Source organism: Mustela nivalis (assembly GCF_964662115.1).
Source record: "Mustela nivalis genome assembly, chromosome: 13".
Taxonomy (NCBI): Eukaryota; Metazoa; Chordata; class Mammalia; order Carnivora; family Mustelidae; genus Mustela; species Mustela nivalis.
The window spans coordinates 10,871,185-10,894,816 of NC_139032.1; the positions used below are offsets into that span (position 1 = coordinate 10,871,185).

Sequence of the window (23,632 nt, forward strand, 5' to 3'; positions counted from 1 at the left end):
AACATTGGAAACCATGCCCCACTGCTCCCCATTCCTGTCCCCATCAGTGCCTTAGGTTTCCATTCACCCACCCAATCCCAGCCAAGGTATTTTGGTTGTTAGATACGTGAGTCTCCTCAGCACTCTGTCATGGTCAAGTGCACCCTAGTCATACCTCCGGCTGAAGGGGGACATAGTTCCTGCTCTCTGCGGCTAACTTCAGAGGCTGACAGATCACATAGCTACATTGAGTGGGACACCTGATAGTCAGAGTAGCCTGACACCAGGGCTTCAGGGCCCTGGGTTCTCTTTCAGCTTCATTTACTTACACACACACACACACACACACACACACACACACTCACTCACATTTCTTTGTCCTTTCCCACTGAGATGATTTGTAATCAGGATATTACTCTTCAAAAGAGACCAAGGCACTATATAAGAAGAGAGCATGTAGAATTGTATGTTAGAACCAGAAAGAACCGTGTACATCCTCTAGTCCCAACCCTGCTGTGCCTACCCCCCACCCCACCGGAAGGCTGAAGCCCGTTGATGTGATGTGACTTTTCTAAGATCATACAGCAAGTGAGAGAAAAAAGCAAACACCATTTATCCATTCATTCAATAGAAGTTTATTGATTCCTATTTACCAGGCACTGTTCTAGGAGATGAAAACATAGGTTTATTCAGCACAAAGTCCCTGCCTTTGTGAAGCTTACATTTGGCCATGCACACACACACACAAACCACAGCATAATGTCAGATGGTGATAAGAGCTAGGAAGAGGTCCAACTATAGGGCTAGAGAATCAAGAAGGACAGGCAGTATCACATTTGATAAGGTCAGCAATTGTTTCTCTAAGAAGTATATGAAATGAGGGGGAAAGACATATCTGAAGGAAGAGCATTCCAGAAAGAGGGAACATCAGGTGCAAAGGCCCTGATGTAGTAAGGAGGCCACTGTGATCAAGACATCTGGATTCACCATCCAGAGCTCCTTCATCAAACCACATTGCCTCTAAAGTCATCAGGGGTGTCTCAAGGGTCTTTGTGTCACACGGTGCCCAGGTCTGAGGGTGACTATAAGAACCTAGAAGTCACCATGCTGTCTAGGTTGGAACAGAACTTGCGCCCTTCACAGATACAGCAGGGACCCAGAACCTCAATGTAGCGTAACACAAACAGCTTTGACCTGGAGATCAGGGGACCTGAGGGACAATCTTTGTTCCCCTACTGAATGTCCGATCATTGGTCAAACCCTCTTGAAAGATCGGATTGTTGTTTTTTAAAGTTGTAATTAAAAGTTAATTTTTAATTTATAAAATGAGTAAGTTCCCAATATTTTTCATGTACTCTTTTTTGCTGTGGTTATTATAACTCAATACCAAAATGTACACACATCTAAGCGCACAGCTTGATGAAGTGGTAAATGTAGGTTGTACCAAGTATCTTATTTTTCCTTTCATTTGCGACCCACCTTCTCAAATTCAAGTCCAGAGTGCCATGAAAAGGTTCAGTGATTATAGCATGCTTCTTTATTCTTGAGAGTCAGAAGACACTAGGCGCTCCTGTGACCAGGGTAATGGCTCTCAAGAGGATGGTGTGAAGGTTTTGCTGCAGGAAGGACTGATGGTAAACCAAAGTGACAGACAGATGGGATGTGCCAAGATTTGGTATAGCTGCATGGAAGCTATTTGTTTTTGTTTGTCTAACACATTCCATTCTCCTTTCTTCATTTCCTATGCAGACCCTACCTCTTAAACACAGAGTAGGAATGTGAGTCAGCATGACCAGTTGTAGTACTCTGTTGCCCTGGCTTCAGGGATTGTCTGAAGAATGGACAAATGAGCCACACTGTGCTAATCGTGATCCTTTTTTCTTTTCTTTAAAAAAAAAAAAAAGATATTTATTTATTTATTTAAGAAGAGAGTGTGAAAGAGAGAGAGCGTGAGCAAACAGGGGGAAGGAGAATAGTGGGTAATACGTACTTCTTTCCATTCAGGCTGATCTATATTGGGCTGTTGAGTTTTGAGAGAAAGATTTTGAACAAATACACAGCCAACTCTTTCCTAACAAACCTACTGCTTTGGAGATGGTCTGGGTGGACTTCGTTTTGACAGCTGCTGAGGGGGGAATCCAAGGCTGCTCTTCATTTGATAGAATGAATTGTATGTTCTCATCAGGAGTTGCTCCTAGGGCTCAAGAGGAACAAGAACTTCCAGTGTTTCAGAAAGATCTTATCTTGGCCATGCCACAAAAATATGAGTGTCTCCCACAGGTGGAGTCTAGACAGCAATCGAGACAAGAAATCAGATGATCACAATATGGTGTTGCAACAACTATGATGGGAAGTAGAAGGTGACATGAAGCCCAAAGCAGGCTCACCTCACCTGTCTCTGGGGCATTCATGGGAATGTTGAGGATGACCTTCTGAAGCAAAGGAGCTCCAACCTATAATCTTGGGATGGGTAGAACTGTCTCAGGGGAATGTGTGTGTATATAAGTGAGGACAAGCTGTTGGCACACAACAGTGTTCTTGGTAGAGGGAACAGCACATTTGAAAGCCCGAATGTAAAAATGAGTTTGGCCCCAAGGACTGACATGTCAGGACGCCAATTTATTAAATCAGGACAAGGTGCACAGTAAGAACGCATAGAACTTTTGAACACACTGAACTCACATCTGCTGCCAAGGGTAGCTGTTGTTTCCTGGCTCAGAAGAGCTGGAAGAGAGGTTTCGTATGCTAACATTTCATGGAGAGAAACTTTATTTCCCGCTATCCTTATGGACTGTTGAAACTGTGGCAAATAAGGACAGTGAGTGCGAAAGGCACAAGTTGAATACTTCTCTTCCTTTCTCCTCTTTTCTGGCCCAGTTAAGCCAAGGATCAACTTGACATACTCTTTGAGGGTTAGAAATAATGTGTGTAAAGCCCGGTCATGGCAGACCGTCCAGCAAAGTGGTGTTCCTCTTCTAGCTCCCTAAGCTCTCAGTTTCCTCTGGTCTCATTTCCTGCCCCAGGAATGACCTTCTGCTGGATGGCTGACAGCAGTCCTTCTTGGGGAGTACTCTCTTCTTGGGGATACCCCACCTCTTTCTCCTGGGTGACTCTGTGGTCTGCAGTAGGTCAATGGCTAAGACATGTCAAATCTAGTGACTTTGTACCTTTCCCACAGTTAGGGCTCGTTAGTGCGGCAACACCCAGTGTAGGGGGGCACACACAGCTTTGTCTACATGGGCTGCACTAAGCCCAGGCCAAGTCTGTCTTATTGACTCTCCTGCAGTTTGTCAGGCATTAAAGCCCATCCTCTGACGCAATCTTTGGGAGACCGAGATGCTCTCTTCCATGAATGTTTGCGGGAAAAAAGAAAATGCACGCGGCCGCACATGCGCACACAGTCAGGAAGGTACACTATTCGCACACAGCCCAGGGGAGCTTTTACTAAATATATCTGCATGGGCCTCCCCCTCCACGGTGGATCTCACCAATCAGTATCTCTGCACCTGGGGCTTCAAAATGGCATATATTTTTAAAGTCCCTCTGGTGAGTCTGAGAAGTCCCCAGACCAAGAGCGACTTCATGGAGGGGGCTGTGCAGTGGGGCTGCCACCAGGCAAAGGCAGCTTCTGGAGCCCATTATTACACAGCTCTTCCCTAAACATCTTTGTTTCCAAGTGGTGTAGGCTTCACATCTGCAGAACCAAAAGGCCTGTTCAAGAGATTTCCCCAGAACAGAGGAGTTGTCTCTACTCAAAGATGAATTGTAGTTTTGACTTCTACTGAAACTTGAATTTGCAGAAATCTCTATGACAAGGTCTCTCTCTCTCTCTAACACGCACACACACACACACACACACACACACACACATTCTCTCCCCCCCCCTCACTCTTACGAGGCACATTTTATTACATATGTATGTGTAGCTTGTCGCCCTTACAAGTTTATAAGCTGTAATCTTTAGAGCAGTTGACTTGGATTGCCTTTTGTGAAAAGGATTTGCACTGGAGGGAGTTTTCAGCGTTTCATTTCAACAATGAGGAAAGTAGGGCTGCAGCTCGTCAGTTTAACAAATAAGTCTGTCTTGAGGCCAGTGGCATAGAAATCTGCACCGTCGTTTCAGAAAAATGGAGTGCCCAGTCTGCCCAGCTCTGCTCAGTGCTTTCTTTCTTCTAGTCTCACTCTCTTAATTTAAAAAAAGAAAGAAAGGAAAAAAAAAAAAGGTCTGCAGCCGTTTCTCTGCAAAGGGAAAGGTAAAAGTGAAGCTGCTTCTCAATTTCCTTGACACAATCCTCACGCAACACTGTACCTCATGCAAAGCTAGGAGACCGTGGCATGCAAGGCCTTAAAGTTTAAAATGAATCTCCACTTTTGTCCTGGGTATTGGGGGCCTGTGAGTTTAACCATTCCACACCCCAACTCATCTGCGTTTCTTGGCCCCCGCTCTCTCGATGGTCCGCTGAGAAATCCTGGTCCTAGAATGTTTGAACTTCAAAATCGCAGACCTCACTCAGGGCCTCCCGTGGATCATACGGCTCGGCCTGGAGCTGATGAAGCATCGTGAACTTGCACTTGACAGATCAAGTAACGGGGAGCTAGAGAAGCTTGGAACTGGCTCGAGATCACAGAGTGGAGGAGGGGCTGGAACCCAGGAAGTCTGGCTTCTAATATGGTGCCCTTTGCCTTAGACTGCGGTGGTCTATATCCTTCCTGGGCAAACGAGTCAGCTGTGCAACCCCTGCCTGGCTGGGGACCCACAGAGTACCCCTCCCCCAGAGCCTATTCACGTCTCAGTTTGTTTTCAAACCAAATCCCCTACCTTCTCCTTCCTACTAGTCCCCTCTCACAGACAAATCCCCATGTAAAGATTCCGGAGTCCGAATAGTACTATCCACCATTCCTGTTTAGCATTGGTTAAAATGCAGGTTCCCAGGCCTCCTATCCAGAGCATGGGGTTGCATGGATGTTTCAGGAAGCCCATGGGCTTGCAGTTTGGCATGCTCCCCAAGACGGTTCTGCTGTCCGTGGACCACACTTTGTGAAGCTGCCCCACATATGAAATGAGGTCTTCTAGAGCCCTCCATGTCTTGCTCTGAGAAGCTCTTCTCTTTGTAAAATGCACAGTGCAGGAGCTGGAGGAAGGTTTTCAGGAACATTCTCTGAAGGGTTTCTGCAGCAGCTCCGCCTCCAGCAGGGAGTAGACACCTGCACTTAGCTGACAGCTGGGGGGCTGGTGAGGAGTGGGGGGAGCCGGGCAGTTTGTGGAAGGGTGTCCGGTGAAGCCTGAGGGAGAGAGCTTTAATTCCCCAGCACGGAAGGCTTGGAGTGGAAAATGGGAGTGAAAATGAGGTATGGGGAAGGGAAGAGTGGGTGGAAATTTCTCCTTGGAGTCTGGCTTTGATCTTCAGGAAAGCTGGCACCTCCATCAATGAAATGCCTGAGTCAAATTTTCCACGTGTTCTTCTTCACTTTGTTTATTTTCAACTTTTTTTGGATAAGGGCCTTATTAATATAAACTTCACATTCATCTTGATTGAGATACAAGTTACGCATTTCAAGTGTACAATGCAGTGGTTTTTAGTATCTTCACAGTGGTGTGCCATCGTCACCACAATTGATTTTAGAACATTTTATCACCTCAGAAAGTAACCCCATACCCTTTAGAGCTTGCCCTCCCCCCATTCAGTCTCCACACCCCCCTAGCCCCTTCCCCCACCCCAACCACTAATCTGCTTTCTGTCTGTATGGATTTGCCTGTTCTGGGGATTGCAAATGAATGGAATCATATGATACGTGGGCTTTGGTGACAGGCTTCGTTTAGTTAGCATAAACTTTTCAGGGTTCTTCGTGTTGTAGCAAGTACAGTACTTCATTCCTTTTTATTGCCCAAAATATTCCATTCTACGGATTACCGCATTTTGTTTATCCATTCGCCCACATTTGGTTTGTTTCTACTTTCTGGCGCCCGCGAATCATGCTCTTGGTGTACAAGCTTTGTATTCATTTCTCCTGGGTGTGTCCCCACGACTGGAAATCCTGGGTTTGGTGATAACTCTGTGTTTAACTTTCGGAGGATTGCCAGACTGTTTTCCCAAAGTCCTCACTTCTATGTCTTTTAAGACAATTTGAAACCAATGACTCCGAATCGTCCCCTAAGATTCCATTTATATACAGCCCAGCTTGACCCGGTGTAGCCAAAAACTTACTGTAATCAAGTGTTGGGGGATGCTGAGAGTCAAGCTTGGATTACAAAGTCCAACATTCAAATAGTGAAGAGTATATCTGGCCCAACCTTAAAGTCTGGGGCAGTGTTACTTGGATTTTTGTGTATGATAAGCAGAAAAAGAAGCTCACAGTTATAGACGGGGCTGGTAACAACAAAAAAGAAAACGTATGGTACTACAGTATGAAAGCTTGTAATCACCAGCTTTGGAAAAGGTGTAGTGTCTTGAAACTAGGGATTTTCATTACCTGCATTGTCATCTGTTTCTGTACGGTGGTGTCCCCTTCTATGTGGGAAATGTGCTCCAAGGAAACCACAGATAGTGCCAAGACCTATGTACATACCAACGACAAACTTTCATTTATAAATTAGGCACAGTAAGAGAGTAACAGCTATGACACAAATACAATAGGACAATGATAGCAATATACTGCAGTAAAAGGTGAACGTGGTCTCTCTCTCTTTTAAATTGTCTTATGTTTTGTACTCACCTTTCTTCTTGTGATGATGTGAGATGATAAAATTCTTACGCGATGACATGAAGTGAGGGGAATGATGTAGACATTGTGACCTAGTGTCAGGCTCTTATTGACCTTCTGATGATATGTCAGGAGCATCGCCTGCTTCTGGACAGCAGTTGACGACGATGGGTAACTGAAACCACAGAAATTGAAACTGTGGGTAAGGAAGGACTTCTGTACAGGGAAGGAGACTTTAAAAATTTAAGGGTAAAGTACTTAGAAATACTTTAAAGTATTTAAGCATAAAACACAGAGAAGTATATAAAATGTAACTGCATGAATTTTCTCTAAATGAACTTCATCCTCATAACGAGCACCTGCCACAAGAAATGGACGGTTATCAGCTCCCCTAGAACTCCTGCCTTTCCATCAACTGGCCAAAGGGAAGCAGGATATCAAACTTCTAGCACCAGTATTCCCAGACACATAGAATACATTTTGATAGTACATTCAGGTGTCTAGAATTGATCACTGGAATAGATTCATTAAGCTAAAAGGATTTCTAAAGACTCAGACTTTTGATACTGCAAGGTGTAGAAGAATCTTAAAAAATGAAATATCTTTGGGTTTGTGTATAAAATAAAAGGTATAAACTCAACATAGAAGAAGATTTTAACATTCCCTGCAATTTAAGAACATGGGCTGTAAGATGTTTTAAAGTGCATGAAGCAATTTACTTTAAACATTTATCTTAAAATACAGCTCCCTGTTTCTCCAGAGTTTGAAGTTCATTTCCAAGAGGATTTCGTAAAAGAAGTCCTGGGGACTGTTAATCACAGGTGCTTTAATAATTCAAAAAGTGTATATGTAAACACACCTGCCCAGGGGCAATGCATCACTTTGTGGGTTGGAGTAAGTAATGACCAAAATAAATACAGCGTTTGCAAGCAGAGCATAAAAACAGATACACATTTCCCTGGGCTTACGGTGCAGGAGGTTGAATACCCCCATCTTACTGATAAAAGGAACAGCCTAATATTGAGACTGACTCTGCAAAGCGACACTGTCCTGCTTCTGAACCTGGAGAAAAAATTCATTATAATGTGTTCACGTATAAGAGCACTATCAAAACGTAAGAATCCTCGGAGCGAAGGGCATATACTCCTAGAGTAAATCTTTTTGCAAAAGCGAATCATTTTTTTTTTTTTTTAAGCTCTAAGTGTGTCTTATAAGTTACCAAAAAGAGGTTAGGATTTTATTAGGGTATGTATTAGTTTGGGATGCTACGTTCCACCGGGTGATGCCGGCAAGGTGAGCCTCTGCCACACCCTCCGGGCCGCCCCCAACCCCGTTCTTTCTTTCTGGGTGGGGGATACTTCCAAGGTAACCTCGCGTTCACGCCGGCTCCCAACCTCGGTCCCCGGAAAGCGGCCCCGCTCGCCCGCCCCTTCCCCACCCCCCACTTCCAGGCAGCGGGGCGGCCGCGCAGTGTCTGCGCCCGGAAGCGCGCGCGATCGGTGACTTCGCTCTGCCTGGTCCTTCCCCGAAGCCCGAAGACGTTTCCCACCAAGTCACCCACAACCCCTCTTCCTGCCATCTCCCCCCTTGCGGGGGGTCGGGGGGGGTAGTTTAAAGCCGGGCTCCCGTCGCATTGCACTCGCCAGGGTCCTGACTTCCGCGGGACTGGAAGGGGGCGAGGGTCCGCGGCGCTCGCGTTCGGCCCCTGCTCGGCGCGCGGGGGACAGACGGTCAGACCGTCCCCCGCCGGCTCCGACGCGCGGGACTGCGAGGTCCCTCCTCGCCCCAGGGACCTACTTACCCAGTTGGGACTGGGCCCCTTTCCCGGACCCCGGGGAGCGGGCGCGGGCTCGGCGGCGTCCCGGAGGCGGCGGCGCGGCGCGGGCGTGCGGGGCGGAGAGCGAGGGCGCGCCCGGGGCCGGCGGGAGGCGGACCCCCCGCGGCAGGTGGGTGCGGCCGGCGGGAGCCCGGGCCGCGGCGGCGGCGGCAGCAAGTGGTTGGGCAGCGCTCGTTTCCTTCCCTCCCCCTCGGCCTCGGGGTCCGCCCGCGGTGCCCAGTGCGCGGCGCCCGCGGCTCGGCTCCGCGTCCCCTCCCGCCGCCGCCGGCCGCTCCCTTCCCCGCCCGTCCATGTCCCTGCCCGTGGTGCTCCCGGGCTCCTGCTGCCCTGTGGCCGGGCTCTCGGGCGGGCCGCAGGCCGGGGGCCCGGGCGCCGCCGCCACCGCCGCCGCCGCCGCCCAGGAGCCGCCGCTGCCCCCGCTGCGGCCGCGCTGGCCCCGGGCCGCCCTGCCGCCCCCCGTGCGGCCTCGCTGCGCCGCCACCGCCGCCGCCGCCGGGGTGCTGGCCGGGCCGCCCGCGCTCTCCTCCCGCCGGGCCGCCGCCGCCGCCGCCGCCGCCCCGGGCTCGGCGCTGCTGCCCGCTCGCCCGCTGCTGTCGCTCGGGCTGCTGCAGCTGATCCTGGGCTGCTGCATGGTGGCGCTGAGCTTCGGGGCGCTGTCGCTGAGCAGCTCCCCTCAGGTGAAGAACTCGTGTCCGTTCTGGGCCGGCTCCTCGGTGAGTGCCGCGCGCGCCTCCCGCTCGCCGGGACCGGGCCCTTCGCGGGACAGGGGGCCTCTGGGGGTCGCCCCCACCGCCCCGGCATTGCAGCCCCCGCCCAGGGCTGAAGTTGGGGAGCACAGCCCCTTAAGCCAGTTGAAGTTTTTGGAGACATTGAGGCTGGTGCGGGGGGAAAAAGGCTCAAAGAGAGAGTACTTCAGGCGTGAAATGGGTTGCACCTGGACGGTGTCTGCTCTTTGCAGGCTGAAGGATTTTGTTGTTCCTCTCAAGTTAGGAGGCTCAAATAGATTTCCCGCTCTGGGAGGCTGCAAGAATGGGGGTGGGTGGTAGGAAAGTAGGAGAAAAATGATTCAACTTCGGGCCGTTGAGTATTCACTTCTCCGGAAACACCTGCGGGGGGAGGACGGGCATTTGATCTGTTTCCACGGAGGTATCCACGGAGGTCTCCACGGAGGTATCCACGGTGCCTGGCACATTAGCAGGTGCATTTGTGGGATGACTGAAGTGACAGCCTGACTGGGGCATGCCATTTATTTTATTCCACTTCAAGGCACACAGAAATGTGAAATGTATGGCGTGGGATGGCTCCACTCTAGCTGGGGACAAGTTCAGGAGGTAATGACAGGGTGTGTGCACACCACGCTGGTACCTGGTCATTAAAGGAGGGCCCTAAACAGCCACTGGATTATTGGAGGCAGGCGGACTGCTGTGCAGAATTTAATTCTCAAGAACTCCAAGTGTCCTTATGCGTGAGCTCCCCAAAACCTCCAGGGCAGGGGCCAGCTCCCTGGAGATGACTACCCACTTAGGGACCCAAGGCAACCGGGCCCTGCTTCCTCTGGGGGTCGGGGTTTGCTCTGGGGCAAAAGGGACCCAGCCTCTGGGGAAGGCTGCTGCCTTCAGTGTCCGTGAACTCCAGGTGGCTCCTCACCCCTCACTCCTAAAATGTCCTAGCACCTAAGGCATCCAACCTCTTGAGGTTTGCTGGGGATTGAGAGACTTGGAAATCGGTCTTTGTGGAATGATTGTGGAAGATGGGTGTTTGAAAGTAAAGGAACTTTTTATGAAGTAACTAAATCTGAAAGCTTGAAGAAGATCCGTAATGAATGTATGTGCCGAATAAACATAAAATAGTCCTTTTGTGGGTCCACGCATACCCAGATTCAAGAGCCAATTCTAAGACGATAGGGAGAACTAATTGCACCCAAAGTAGTTGTTTGAATAAGAACATCAAGAACATTAAGTGCTGTGAGCTCGGCCTGACATTTTATACCTAAATGGATGCCAGTCTGCTCTCCTTTCGAAATGGTTGGACACTGGATGGGCCCTTGCTGTGGAGTTCACGGTCTGTTCATGGTGCTCGAGGAATCCCTCCCTCTTGGCCCCGCCACTGGGCTCTCCCCAAGGCCTCCTGGCGTCTTCTTTAAAACAACAGGGTCGGGATTAGATTCATTATGCTCCCTAGTCCACTTGTCAGACTAAATTCAGCCAAATGGTGGATGCATTTCGTTTCTCTAAATGCCACGGACCAGAAGTGAATCTTGCATACATTTGTAGGGATTTTTCCCTTTATAAAAACCGTAATCTCTTGTCCTCTCAAAGATAGCTAGTTTAGGAGGATTTAAACCTATTTTTTTTTCTCTTCTGAAATCAAACCCCCAAATCAGTGTACTACTGTAAATTACTTCAGAGGTGAATGCCCTTCGATGTCAGTCAAGCCACAATTGGATTTGATGAAGTACATATAGCTAATAAATAAACAAACAAAATAAAAAACGGCTCTTCCTGGACCTGCTGGCTGGGCGTGTCCTTGTTATCTAGGACCTAGCAAAACAGAGCAGGGAAAGATCAGTGACTTGGAACTTTCTTTTCTGTCAGCTTGTTTTCCACACCCCACCCCTCAGCTCTACATGCAAAGCTGCAATTGTTCATTATACTTCTTTTTTGGTGACCTGTTTCTGAGGTTGACCACAGAATTTACAAAACGACTGTAAAACCAGCAGAAACTGCATGTCCAGTAAGACTGGGTAGAATTTGAGGATGGCATTAGGCACCATGACCATGGCATTTTAGGAAAAAAAATGTCACCAGTAACGTGTAACTTTTGAATTTATATACATGAGAGAGACTTTAGGTTTGTGTGTTCGTTTTTAACTCTGCATTATGGGAATTTTTTTTTTTTTTAAAGATTTTGTTTATTTATTTGACAGAGATAGAGAGGGAACACAAGCAGGAGGAGTGGGAGAAGGAGAAGCAGGCTTCCTGCTGAGCAGGGAGCCCAATGTGAGGCTCAACACCATGACCCTGGGATCATGACCTGAGCCGATGGCAGGTGCTTAACAACTGAGCCACTCAGGCACCCCTGCATTATGGGAAATATTAAATTTACTCAAACATTGTTCAGTGAACCCTCCTATGCCTCTTACCGGGCTCCAACAACTGTTTCATCTCTGCCTCTGGCCGGCTTTGCTGCTGGCTCTGTGTGTTCTGATAGTATCGGAAGGATGTTTTAAGGGGGGGTAGGAATGAGCTCCATGATGCTCCCTAGGCCATTTGTTGCATTAACTTCCCACATTATTTTGAAGCAAATCTCAGATATTACACCATTTCATCTGTAAATCGTTCAGTCTGGGTGTCATTTTGAAAAGAAAATCTAAACAGAAAGAAAATATAAACAGAATAAGGAGACTGCATTGAAGTGACCAGGCAGGTCTTAAGAGCACCCCCCCCCCCACACCAACTCTTCTTATGAAAATTTTAAATCTCACCATATGTAGAAAGAATAGTATAACGAACCCCTATTTACTCATCATCCAGTTTCAGTAGTGAATCAACCCATGACCGCTGGTCACCCACACCCACTCCCCTACTGGATTATTATTATTTTTGAAAGATTTTATTTATTTATTTGTCAGAGGGAGAGAGAGCACAAGCAGGCAAAGAGGCAGGCAGAGAGAGAGGCGGAAGCAGGCTCCCTGCTGAGCAGAGAGCCCCATGCGGGGCTTGATCCCAGGACCCTGAGATCATGACCTGAGCCGAAGGCAGCAACTTAACCCACTGAGCCATCCAGGAGTCCCTGGTCCTAGATGATGATGATTATTTTTTTGGGGGGGGGTACTAGATTATTGAAAGGCAACTCCCTGGTATCATAATTTCAGCCCTGAAATATTTCAGTTTGGATTTCTAAAAAGAAAGCAGCTTAATAGACAAAGAAAGGGCTCAAGAACACATTGTAATGTACTAATATAAAGATAGCTAAATTGAGGTTTTTATGAAAAAAGCTTAAAAATTATGACTTGAGGACAGCAGGATTTAAAAAATATATATATATATCAGCTTTATTGAGATATAATTCACATTCCATACAATTCACCTATTTAAGGCATGCAATTCAACAATTTTTGGTGAATTCATGGAGATGGGCAAACATCGCCATAACCAATTCTAGAAAATTGTCATCATCCCCCCAAAAACCCCCGTACCCATTAGCAGTGACCCCCACCCCTCACTTCCCCCTTGATCCCTTTGGCCCTAGGCAACTACTGATTATTTTACTTTCTGGTTCTATGGATTGTTCTGGACGTTTCATATGGACAGAATCATCCAGTATGTGGTCCTTTGTGACTGGCTTCTTTCACTTAGCATAATTTGCAAGGTCCATTCAGGCTATGGCACGTGCTTACGGCCCACTTTGTTCCTTTATTGCCTCATGAGATTCCACCGTATGGACACAGGATGTTTTATGTCTCCCTTGGAAGTGTTGCTGGCATATGAAACTAGGTAGTCGAGTGGTAGAGCCAGCTTGTCTAAGGTTACTTTGGACCCACGATGGAACACAGTGGAAGGATATCTTCATCTCCAAACTCTGAATGACCATGACGTGCCTTCCTCTGCTCTCAAGATTAAATTGGCAAATCTTTCAGAATTGTCAAGTCCTATTAAGAGTCTTTTTCCATACTTTACATTCACACCATCGGTAGTTTGAAGAGAGTGTTTTTAAACATACTCATTGTTTTTGAGCATTCTGTGATCATTTATTTTCTTCCTGGTATTGGGTAATGACTTAGTCTACTATTATTCCTGAAGGGCATGGAACTAAGAGGTTACCACTTTTAAATGCATCCCAATGTTGGACCCCAGGTAGGTGGCAGGAGAAGAATCTCCAAGACCATGTTCAGGTCGTGGTGTCCTGATTTTTTATTTGGGAACACATTTAGTTACTACCACACTACACTGGATTATTGAAAGAGTAGAGGATTGCATTGGTTTGTATTTTCTCCTTCAAAAACCAAAATTCCTTACTCTGATGACATGTCCTTGGGAGATATTTTAGGCGAGTGGTAGAGAATTGGTTATTATTAAATTTTGCTCTTTTCTGGGAGCCTTGACATCCTTAATATTATCTGCATACATCTCTGTTTGAGTCACTGACCTAAACTCATGGTCCCCGTCCCCCACCCCATTTGAGTCTGTAATTCTTTGTCAAGATTCTGGTTCCTTATAAAGAGACAGACATTGGTGAGCCTTCAGATAAGACTTTTTAAAAAAATTGCAGTGATGAAATATAAAAAAAGAATGAATGGTTCAAAGGAGAAACTAACTAAAAAATTCTGAAGTCTTTACCAGTTGAACAACAGTAAATACATTTTTTTCTATCATAATCATCAAATGCTACTTCAATATTTATGGGCCATTTTAAATATAACTTTAGTGATGATTTTTTGATGTTCTTTGATCCTTTATTTTGCGTGGCAGCAGAGTGGCATTGATAAATTCTTGAGTAAGTCTTTGAGCCTCTCAGCTTCATTTACCTGTCTGTAAAATGGGTGTGTTGATTCTTGCCTCAGAACTGACTTTGTGAGGGTGTAATTAGACACCATATAGAAACACTTGCTGCTGGGCTCTAGTACCAGACCTGGCATGTAGCTGAACCTCTATCAGTGTTTTTTAAATATCAAGGCAATATGTAATCCAAGTAAAGCGAAAAGGCCAGTTTTCTCGGGGACATTCTAGTAACCATCATGTATATGTTAGAAATATCCAGGTGGCCACTTTCTCAGTCTTTTTAATGAATCATGCTGGACAGATAGGGAAGCATGATACACACCAATACATACAATTGCACACACACATTTTTTTAAATTGCCAGTGTAAAAGCTGTACGTAAGATTGATTGTGGAGAGGTTTGACTCTTGTGTGCTTAGTTCATAAGGTGGACATGGTACATTTACAGCTTGGGTCTTTTTATCTCTATGTTCAGATATAGCAACTTTTGGCAAACAGTCCAGAACATTTTTGCCCTAAGGCATGTTCATGGATAGCAAAGGAAAAATAGGGCAGTAAAATAATAAGCTTTTGTTCTTAATGATTTGATTTTTCAGTTGGGAAATTAAGGCCCATTAACCACATATGGTGGGTAACAACGATTCTCGTGTCAAGTATCTTGGAATCCTTCTTTGCAATATCTTTGAAAAAAAGAAAGGCCTCTGCTTTTTTCTATCAGCTGTGAGGAATGGGTTACAAGTGTGTGAAACCAAAATTATAATAAATCTCATTATAATAACATAGAGATAATTCAGCATTAGAAAATAGGTGCTTGCCTGTTCATTCAGGGCAAGTTTCATCTAGTACTGGGTGGAAAGAATGCTGATGAGGTTGCTTTTTGCTATTGGTAAACTCTTTTAGGAAGCACAAGAGTGGAAAATGTATTTAGGCTGAAATAGTCATCTTCGAGCAGGTTTACCCCCCATTTCTGATCTTCATTCATTTATTCACCATCCATTCATTCATTTGTTGACTCTGGCCATAACTAACTGGGTGACTCTGGGAGCCTCGAATACTCACAGATCCAAGCCCTCATGGGATTACCAGTGAGTGTAAAACACAACCAAACAAGTAACACCGTTGTGGTGTAATGGGTACTGTGGAGGGCCAGCATTAAGGGACCTTCCTGTCCCTTCTGATGGAGCTCCAGCTATTGCTGGATGGAGGTATTGAATCCTCTGGCTCCTTCTCTCCTTTCTCTGACCCTTCTTGCCATTTATGAATTCCCCCAGCCCCAGATGAAATGGGAGCATCATTTCCTAAGTCTTAAGCTCTTAAAAAGTCATCCCCAACTTCTCTTCCACATTCCAGCGGATTCTAACTGATCAGTCTCTGCCTCACCTCTCGCAGGGTCCCATAAATGTCATAGGGTTTAATTGGGCTTGGAGAATGGGAGAAGTTGAGTAGAAGTAGATACATGCCTTTGTTGCCAGGTTTAGGATGGAGGTGGCTGTAACTACAAGTCCCACTTGCAACAGGAATGTAATTTCTTATATCCCTGTAAAGAAGGGTGGTTTATAGAAATCCCGTTGGGATTTAATGTGAGCGTGTGCTGAATCTGTAAAACAATTCAATGGAAATGTATTTATTACCTTTAAATAGTTTGCCTTACAATCCATGAACATGGTATATATTGATTTGGGTCTTTCATTTAATTTTGCTTAATAAGGTTTGTATTTCTTCCTACTGGGTCTTAAGTTTCTTTAAGTTCATATGTATTTTGAGATTATTGATATTTAGTATTTGTCAAATACATCTTGTACATATTTTTAAAATTATGTTTTAAGTTTAGTTTATTGTTCATATATGCAAAGCCCCCTCTCAAAAAACAATAAAGATAGCTTAGTCCCTTTACCCCAGAGACCCTTTATTTTATTTTATTATTATTTTTTAAGACTATTTATTTGCTAGAGAGAGAGAGCGCAAGAGAACAAGCAGGGGGAACAGCAGGCAGAGGGAGACTCCCCACTGAGCAGGGAGCCAGATGCAGGACTCAACGCCAGGACCCTGGTGCCATGACCGGAGCCGAAGGCAGCCACTTAACTGAATGAGCCACCCAGGTGTCCCAGAGACCCTTGATTTTAAATGACTATTGTATCTGTCATGATCTACTAGATAAATGAATATATATATATATATATATATATATATATATATATTTTTTTTTTTTTTACCCCTCTCACCTTGGCCCTTAGCAACCCTATTACTGGGATTTTATCCAACAGAAATAAAAAGCACTTGTTTTTAAGCATTATTTGGCCATGGATGGTTACCCTAGCATTCATTGTGAGGGCAAAAAACTGGAAATAGAATGCTTATTAATGAGCATGAAAATGATTGAATGCATTGGGCAAACCGTACAAAGGAATGTCATGTAGCCATTAAACAGAAATGAATGAGAGTTATTCCAGTGGAAATGAAAACATTCCCTTGAGATATTTATTGAGAAAGAAAAAGAAGAGAAGGAAAAGTATCTTCTATGACCCATTTTTTACAAAAGTTCACCTCTGTGCATGTGTCTATGTACACATACACGTTTGTCTAGTAATAAGAATTTAAAGAAAAATCTATACATGTGTAAAATAGATAAACACACCAAATTGTTCATGTGGGTGAGGGGGGCGATCGTGTGGCTGATGGGGGAGGTGGAGAGTAGAGCTGAGGTCTCTTACTACTTTTTTAATGGGAATTTATGGGCCGGGCTGGGCACCTCATTTTTAAGATAATGTTGATTTAATGGAAAAAAAAATATGTTCCAAAAGCTGAACCACAGGGCTCTGCATTAAGAGAGGCAGGGGTTCTAGATAGCAAACCCTAACTGGTCATTCACATCATATTTATACTTTAGTGAAGTGGGCAGTTTGTGTTTCCCTCAAGGGCAGTCAACTGTTTCAGTTATGTTTTTACAAAAATAGTTGCATTTCCTCAGCTGAGTCCAGTAAGCCGCAGGGCGGGCAGGCAGGGAGCGAGCGTGCACACATACACACACACACACACACACACCACCACCACCGCCACTGCCACCACCACCACCGGAGCCAGCACTGGAGCCAGCACTGGATTGTAGGGAATCTGGAGGAATTGCTACAGTCACAGCAGGGGAAACTTTTTTTTTTTTTTTAAAGATTTTATTTATTTATTTGACACAGAGAGATCACAAGTAGGCACAGAGGCAGGCAGAGAGGGGGGGGGGAGGAAGCAGGCTCCCTGCTGAGCAGAGAGCCTGATGCGGGACTCGATCCCAGGACCCTAAGATCGTGACTTGAGCCGAAGGCAGTGGCTTAACCCACTGAGCCACCCAGGTGCCCCCAGGGGAAACTTTTGAGTTAGAAGAGACAGGGAGAGGGTTTCCTCTGCTTCACCACATCTCTAACGAAACAAGAGCGAGGACCAGAAAAGTGAGCTGACTTGGCCCAGGGTGCGTACTTATTCAGAAGCCAGGTGGGGAACCTGGACCCCAAGGTCGCCCGGATGTCACGTTCCAGTCTGTAACGGAGCTGCGGCCACAGGCAGACCCGAGCCCTGCGTGTCTCCGAGCAGCTCCCGTTCAGCGTGCAGAAGGAGCTACTGAATGTAAGAGGTTTGCAAAGATTTAGCTCCTGGTGGGCAGGCAGCTGAGAGTATGTTTAAACATCCCCAGGATGCAAGGATGGGTTGCCTGTCTGCCCATATGCGGTTTCTGGCCCTTGATATAAGGGGGTAGACGTGTCCTCTGCTGGTTTGACACTGTGGCAGTGTGGACTCTCAGCCAGTGAATGCAGAAGGGAGGGCAGGGTAGCAGGCCTGTGAGCTTGGAATCCAAAGTAACACTAAAATCCCTGTTGATGTGTACTGATAAACAGTAATCGTGAACTGTACCTATGAGGGATTTTGGTAAGAAGTACATAAAGGGAAGCCCTCCTAACAGCACTAAGCAGAGGCGTGCACACTGTTCCCCGAGGGAAAATGTACTCCAGGGACAGGACCATGTCCCTGAGCTGAAGAATCACTTCGTTTTTCCCGCTGGGCTTAGTGAACTGGGTAATCCAGCGGGCCGGCGGTGATTTCCAGTTTACGTTTTTTTTTTTTTAAGATTTTATTTATTTATTTGAGAGAGAGCACGAGCAGGGGGAGGGACAGAGGGGCAAGCAGACTCCCTGCTGAGCAGGGACCCAAAGTGGGGCTCGAGCCCAGGACCCCAGCCCAAGGCAGACACTCAACCGACGGAACCACCCAGGCACCCCGTCTTTGTGTGTTCTTAATTGACCTTGAGAAAAACCATGCACAGTCAATAAAAAAGCTCTGGGGGCCTTGGAGAGAAGGCGAGTCCAAAGTGGTCTATCAGGGCTCATGTAAGCAGTAGGAACATTAAATGTTAGAATTAGAAGGCTTTGAAATTTCAGGGTTTTTTGAAAAAAAAAATTTAGAGACCAGGATTAGTTTATTGGAATTGGTCCCTTTTCTAGATTTATGATACTGTTTATCCTTCTAGGTGATACTCTCTGGAATCATAGGATTAACAACTTGGAAACGGCCTATGATACTCCTGGTATGTACTGATCTCATAAATTGTTACCCTTTGTAAAATGTGCTATGTGAGAAGTCTGTTGGAATCAACCACTGAAGAAATACCAAAGCTTTCTTGTTCATTGAAAAAAGAATCTCACAAGGGATACCATTAGAAGTCAGACCTTCTCGTAACCGTAAAGCGAGTTCATAGTTCTGTCAGTTTTCTGATTCTTCTTAAACTTCTTATATACCCAATGTGTTTCTAGTTCCAGGCTTAGATCTCTTGTAAAGATGTAATTTTATTTTTATTTATTTATTTATTAAAATATTTTATTTATTTATCAGAGAGAGAGAGAGAGAAAGGGAGAGAGAGCTAGCACAGTCAGACAGAATGGCAGGCAGAGGCAGAGGGAGAAGCAGGCTCCCCGCCGAGCAAGGAGCCCGTAGTGGGACTTGATCCCAGGATGCTGGGATCATGACCTGAGCCGAAGGCAGCTGCTTAACCAACTGAGCCACCCAGGTGTCCCTAAAGATGTAATTTTAAAAATTGGTTTGCTATGGACATTTTTAAAAAAAGATTTATTTATTTGACAGAGAGAGAGAGATCACAAGTAGGCAGAGAGGCAGGCAGAGAGAGGGGGAAGCAGGCTCCCCACTGAGCAGAGAGCCCGATGCAGGGCTCCATCCCAGGACCCTGGGATCATGACCTGAGCCGAAGGCAGAGGCTTTAACCCACGGAGCCACCCAGGTGCCCCTGCTATGGACATTTTAAAACATTCACTAAAGCAGAGGGAATAATTAAGTGAACTTGCTACACTGATCACCGGCTTCAGCAACTCCTGACTCAGCCAGCCTTGTTCAGCTGGACCCCTGCCCATTCCTGTGCTCCCATGTTCTTTTTCTCTGAATAGTCTTTTGAAGTAAATCTCAGTTATTAAATCAGGAATACATAATTTTTTCTTGTCATCATGCTTTGATTGGACAACCTCAGAGTTTCATGACTTAGACTCTCTTTATCACAGATCTACCATATTTTCATGGTAATAAAGACCTGAATTGGTAACTTTATCTTTTTTTTAGTCATTGATTTTTTTTGATATTGATATATTTTTAACATACTATAAAGTTAACCCATTTTAAAGTTCACAATTCAGTGGCATTTAGTACATTCCCAATACTCATTTTTTTAATTTGTTTTTGTTTTTGTTTGTTATGTCCTTTGTATTCAGAGAATACTATAAAAAATAGACAATTGCCAATGGAATTGCCAACTTTCAAAGATGAAGTAGGTCTGACAATTGCAATTTAAATACATATAATGAATTCTATATAACATATATGTATATATATGTTCTCTTCTGATTTTTCTTCCATCCATTTTGAATAGGGTTAAATAATTTTCTAGAACCGTTTTGTGTATCTGCTTAACAGTTCATCTTAAACAGACCACTGTTTGCTGGGTGGTGGGTAATAAATAAAAAACTAGCTAAATTCTTTTTTTTTTTTTTTAAGATTTTATTTATTTGACAGAGATCACAAGGAAGCAGAGAGGCAGGCAGAGAGAGAGAGGGAAGCAGGCTCCCTGCTGAGCAGAAAGCCCGATGCGGGGCTCGATCCCAGGACCCTGGGATCACAACCTGAGCCAAAGGCAGAGGCTTTTAACCCACTGAGCCACCCAGGTGCCCCAAAACTAGCTAAATTCTTAAAAACAGGGAGAAGTCCACGGTAGAATACAGTCGGAGTAATACATCCTGGTACTGTGGTGATGGTCTTGAAAAACTAAAGAGTTTTCAGGCCCACAAGACAATTTAGGTAACATTTCAGAAGTCCATCATTTAATATTTCTGGCAGGAGTAAATTATTGGTGCAGCATTTTAATCTATGAGATGGCAGGGTAGGACAAAATGAGGCTCTGGATGAGTTTTATGGCATGTGTTATGCGTGGCTGAGGTCTCTTTTGCAACAACTCTCTAGAAAAATGTTGGATGGGGTCCAGTGTTTATACTAATATTTGGCTATAGGAGTCATTTTTGTCCTGATTTTTCCATTGGGTCAATATTAAAATGCTCAGTAATACAAACCTCAAGTATTTAAATTAAAATCAGAAAATCCCTAATGTTCTTTGTCCTTTTAAGGTTCCCAGTGGTGAGAAGAATCAAAGCATGTGTTCTGGGTGGGTATTTAGAAGGTGGACCTTTTAAGACATTTGTTTCTCTAATGTTTTCTTTTGGAAAGGTACCTCACAGATTCGTTAGGTGAGCTCAAACAGCTATAAATGAAAATGACCTTAGTAGAGATGTATGTTTATTATTATGCCTTTGGATTTATTTCTCAGCTTTGTTGATAAGCATAGGTCCAGCTCTATCAAAGCTACAACCAGTTTGTACGTACCATGTTGTGCGCTGCTTTTTCTGTTTAAACATTACATTCATCACGTCCATATCAGTAAATATTATGTTTCCGTGTATAAGGAGTCCACACGCCTGCCTGAAAGGCATTCTGCCCTATTTCTGTGTTACCGTCAGTTATAAACCTGTCGGACACATGGGCTTCTGTATTTTGATTGTTATGAATTATGTATTTAGAATCAAGAAGTATATAGAATCAAGTAGAGATTGTTTTGAAATGCTAATTAACATCAGTTTATAAAGAAGATAAATTAGTTGATAGTAATTATACAGCGACAAAGAGTTCTGGGTATAGCAACAGATCCTTCGAGTCTTGGTCAACAACCTGAATGAAAAATCCTCAGTTCACATGAATCTTCATAATATTCTGTTATAACTTGTGCCATATGCCTCTGCTATGTTAAAAAATTTAAAAAAATCATGATGTTATGAAGGAAACCGGACACACCTGTCAGACCCTCCTAGTCTGCTTTCCAGCTCATCCCCCGAAGAGCTGTGTAACGTATAAGCCACTTAACTTTCCTGAGTGTAGTTTTCTTTTCTGAACTGGAGGGGTTAATCTAGTGACACCAAGTGGGTGGGGACTCGGACTCCCCCAACCCTCCCCATAATGGCTGCTTCACCTTTCCTTTGGTTTCCCCCGGACCCTTTCCTGAGTATAGGGAATTGTGCCATTGGATGATTTGGGGTAGGAGGTCACATTCCATCAGAGAACCAGGGGGGCCCTGTGGGTCTCTGCCTCTGCAGATGGGGGCTTGGCTGGTCAGTTCCAGCCCTTCTCCCCTATACTCTAGCCACAGGGGCACCTTCTGACTGGGACCCAGCCTGGCTGTCTTAACCAAATGGGGGCCTTCTTCCCCTGGCTGTTTCCCTGCCTGGCTCCTTTTCTTCTGGGTCTCAGCTCAGCAGTCACTTCCTGAAGGAGACCTTCCCTGGCCACCCAATGACAGTGGCCCATCGTCCCTGTCTCTCAACACGTCCCAGCACGGACTTTTGGCTTCACAGGTTGTAATTAGCCTATGTCTTGTTCATTTTCTACTTGCTGTCTGTCTCCCCACTGTGGTTAGTTGTATGAAGACACGGGTCTTGTCCGTCTCAGTCACCCAGTGTCCCTGGAAACAGTGTGCCCGATACACATCTGTTGTTGACTGTGAAGCCAATTTGGCAGCCACTAGGAAACGTAGGTCCTAGGTCCTTGGCGTTTCTTTTTTTACTTCTGTCTTAAATCTCTCTCACTAGTTTCCATCCTCTACAACATTGTAGTCTTCCCCTTTCTACTTCAGGGTGGTTAGGGAGTTGGGAGGGGGCAGGTGCTCTTCCCAGGGCCCTCTGAGAGGCACGCTGTCCTTGTTTTGCGTTGTTGGGGGCACACTTCATCTAGAACACTTGAATACTTCCTTTTGAGGACTGTTTATATTGGTGCTGCTGCTTTTGTGATGGTTTCAGTGATTACATTCGTTTTTTTTTTTTTTTTTTTTTATATTCGGTTTTATACTGGTGTGAACAAAGAAGGCTCAGCCTGACCCAATTCCTTCAAATTCAAGTTTTTGTGGAAACTCGGAGTTGGAAGTGTTCATTTACTGGATCCTCTTTGTTATACCGATTAAATACTCCATGTGCCCAGGACAAAAATAATAATCTTGGAACATCGTGTGTAAACATTTATAGCTATTTTTGACCATGACTTGGATCAAGCTAGGGTGTTTGTGTATGTGTGTGTGTGTGTGTGTGTACTTGTGTGTACGTGTGCCCACATGCATCATTTCAGGCTGTGTGTTCTCTATCAAGAACAAACATTTCCCATTTTTTAAAAAAGATTTTATTTATTTATTTGATAGAGAGATCACAGGTAGGCAGAGAGGCAGGCAGAGAGAGAGGAGGAAGCAGGCTCCCTGCAGAGCAGAGAGCCTGATGTGGGGCTTGATCCCAGGACCTGGGATCATGACCTGAGCCAAAGGCAGAGGGTTAACCCACTGAGCTACCAAGACACCCCCATTTTCATCTTTAAAGAACATTCTTATTTCTTCGAGTTACCTCCTTTTTCATTCTAATGAAATGGTTTATAAATTTTTAGATATTATAGACTCTGTGCTGGGAGTGATTTCAAAGAATGTCTTGTCTTGTCTCATCACCTCAGTTCAAAAATGGAATTGTCTTAGTAAGATGTTTTTCTTTGGTGGTCCATTGGGTAAGAATTTCCTCCGTGAAAACTTAGCCAGACTTTCTGCCTATAATTTTGGTTGCTTATGAAGTGGTCATTTGAACTATTTTTCTTGTCAGTGTAGAAGAGATGAGGGGAATATAACCTGAAGGTTGGTTAAGATCGCTTTATTCTTTAGCATCAAGAATAGAGGTGCTAGCATCAAGAATCAAGGAAACATCCTTGATGATGTTTCTGGGTGACATATATGGTTTGTTCTCAACTATGGGCCATGTGGGTCTGCACCCCAGCCTGAGAGAATAGGAGAGGTAAATGGACTGGGTATTTTTAAAAAAAGGATCCATCAGTTTCTCTTCTGACATTAAGATTATGGAATTTAGGGTAAAACTTCATTACCCAAAAAGACACTAAAAAATGGTTTCGGTAAGATCTACAGACATTCCGTTCTCTCACCTAACTGTCCACACAGGCTAGGCTGGCAAAGATGGTTCTGCTCTGCGAAGCCATTTGGGGATCT

General features: G+C 45.0%; 1 protein-coding gene and 1 long non-coding RNA gene across 3 annotated transcripts in view; one reads left to right on the plus strand and one right to left on the minus strand.

Moving 5' to 3' along the window:
* The window catches only part of LOC309846984, a 318,364-nt gene extending 309,792 nt beyond the window's left edge, over positions 1 to 8,572 (minus strand). The window contains exons 1-2 of the long non-coding RNA XR_014302226.1: positions 8,483 to 8,572; positions 6,694 to 6,856 (exon numbers count right to left, since the gene is read on the minus strand). This is a non-coding gene — a long non-coding RNA (uncharacterized lncRNA). The remainder of the gene's footprint in view (positions 1 to 6,693; positions 6,857 to 8,482) is intronic.
* Positions 8,573 to 8,649: 77 nt separating this feature from the next.
* ENTREP1 (endosomal transmembrane epsin interactor 1) overlaps positions 8,650 to 23,632 on the plus strand; it is a 62,903-nt gene continuing 47,920 nt past the window's right edge. Inside the window, exons 1-2 of one of the 2 annotated variants that reach the window (XM_082696652.1) lie at positions 8,650 to 9,231; positions 18,530 to 18,586. In XM_082696652.1, the coding sequence (XP_082552778.1) occupies positions 8,809 to 9,231; positions 18,530 to 18,586 (480 nt within the window). In that variant the 5' untranslated portion in view covers positions 8,650 to 8,808. The remainder of the gene's footprint in view (positions 9,232 to 18,529; positions 18,587 to 23,632) is intronic. The other variant, XM_082696653.1, reaches the window with a different exon arrangement.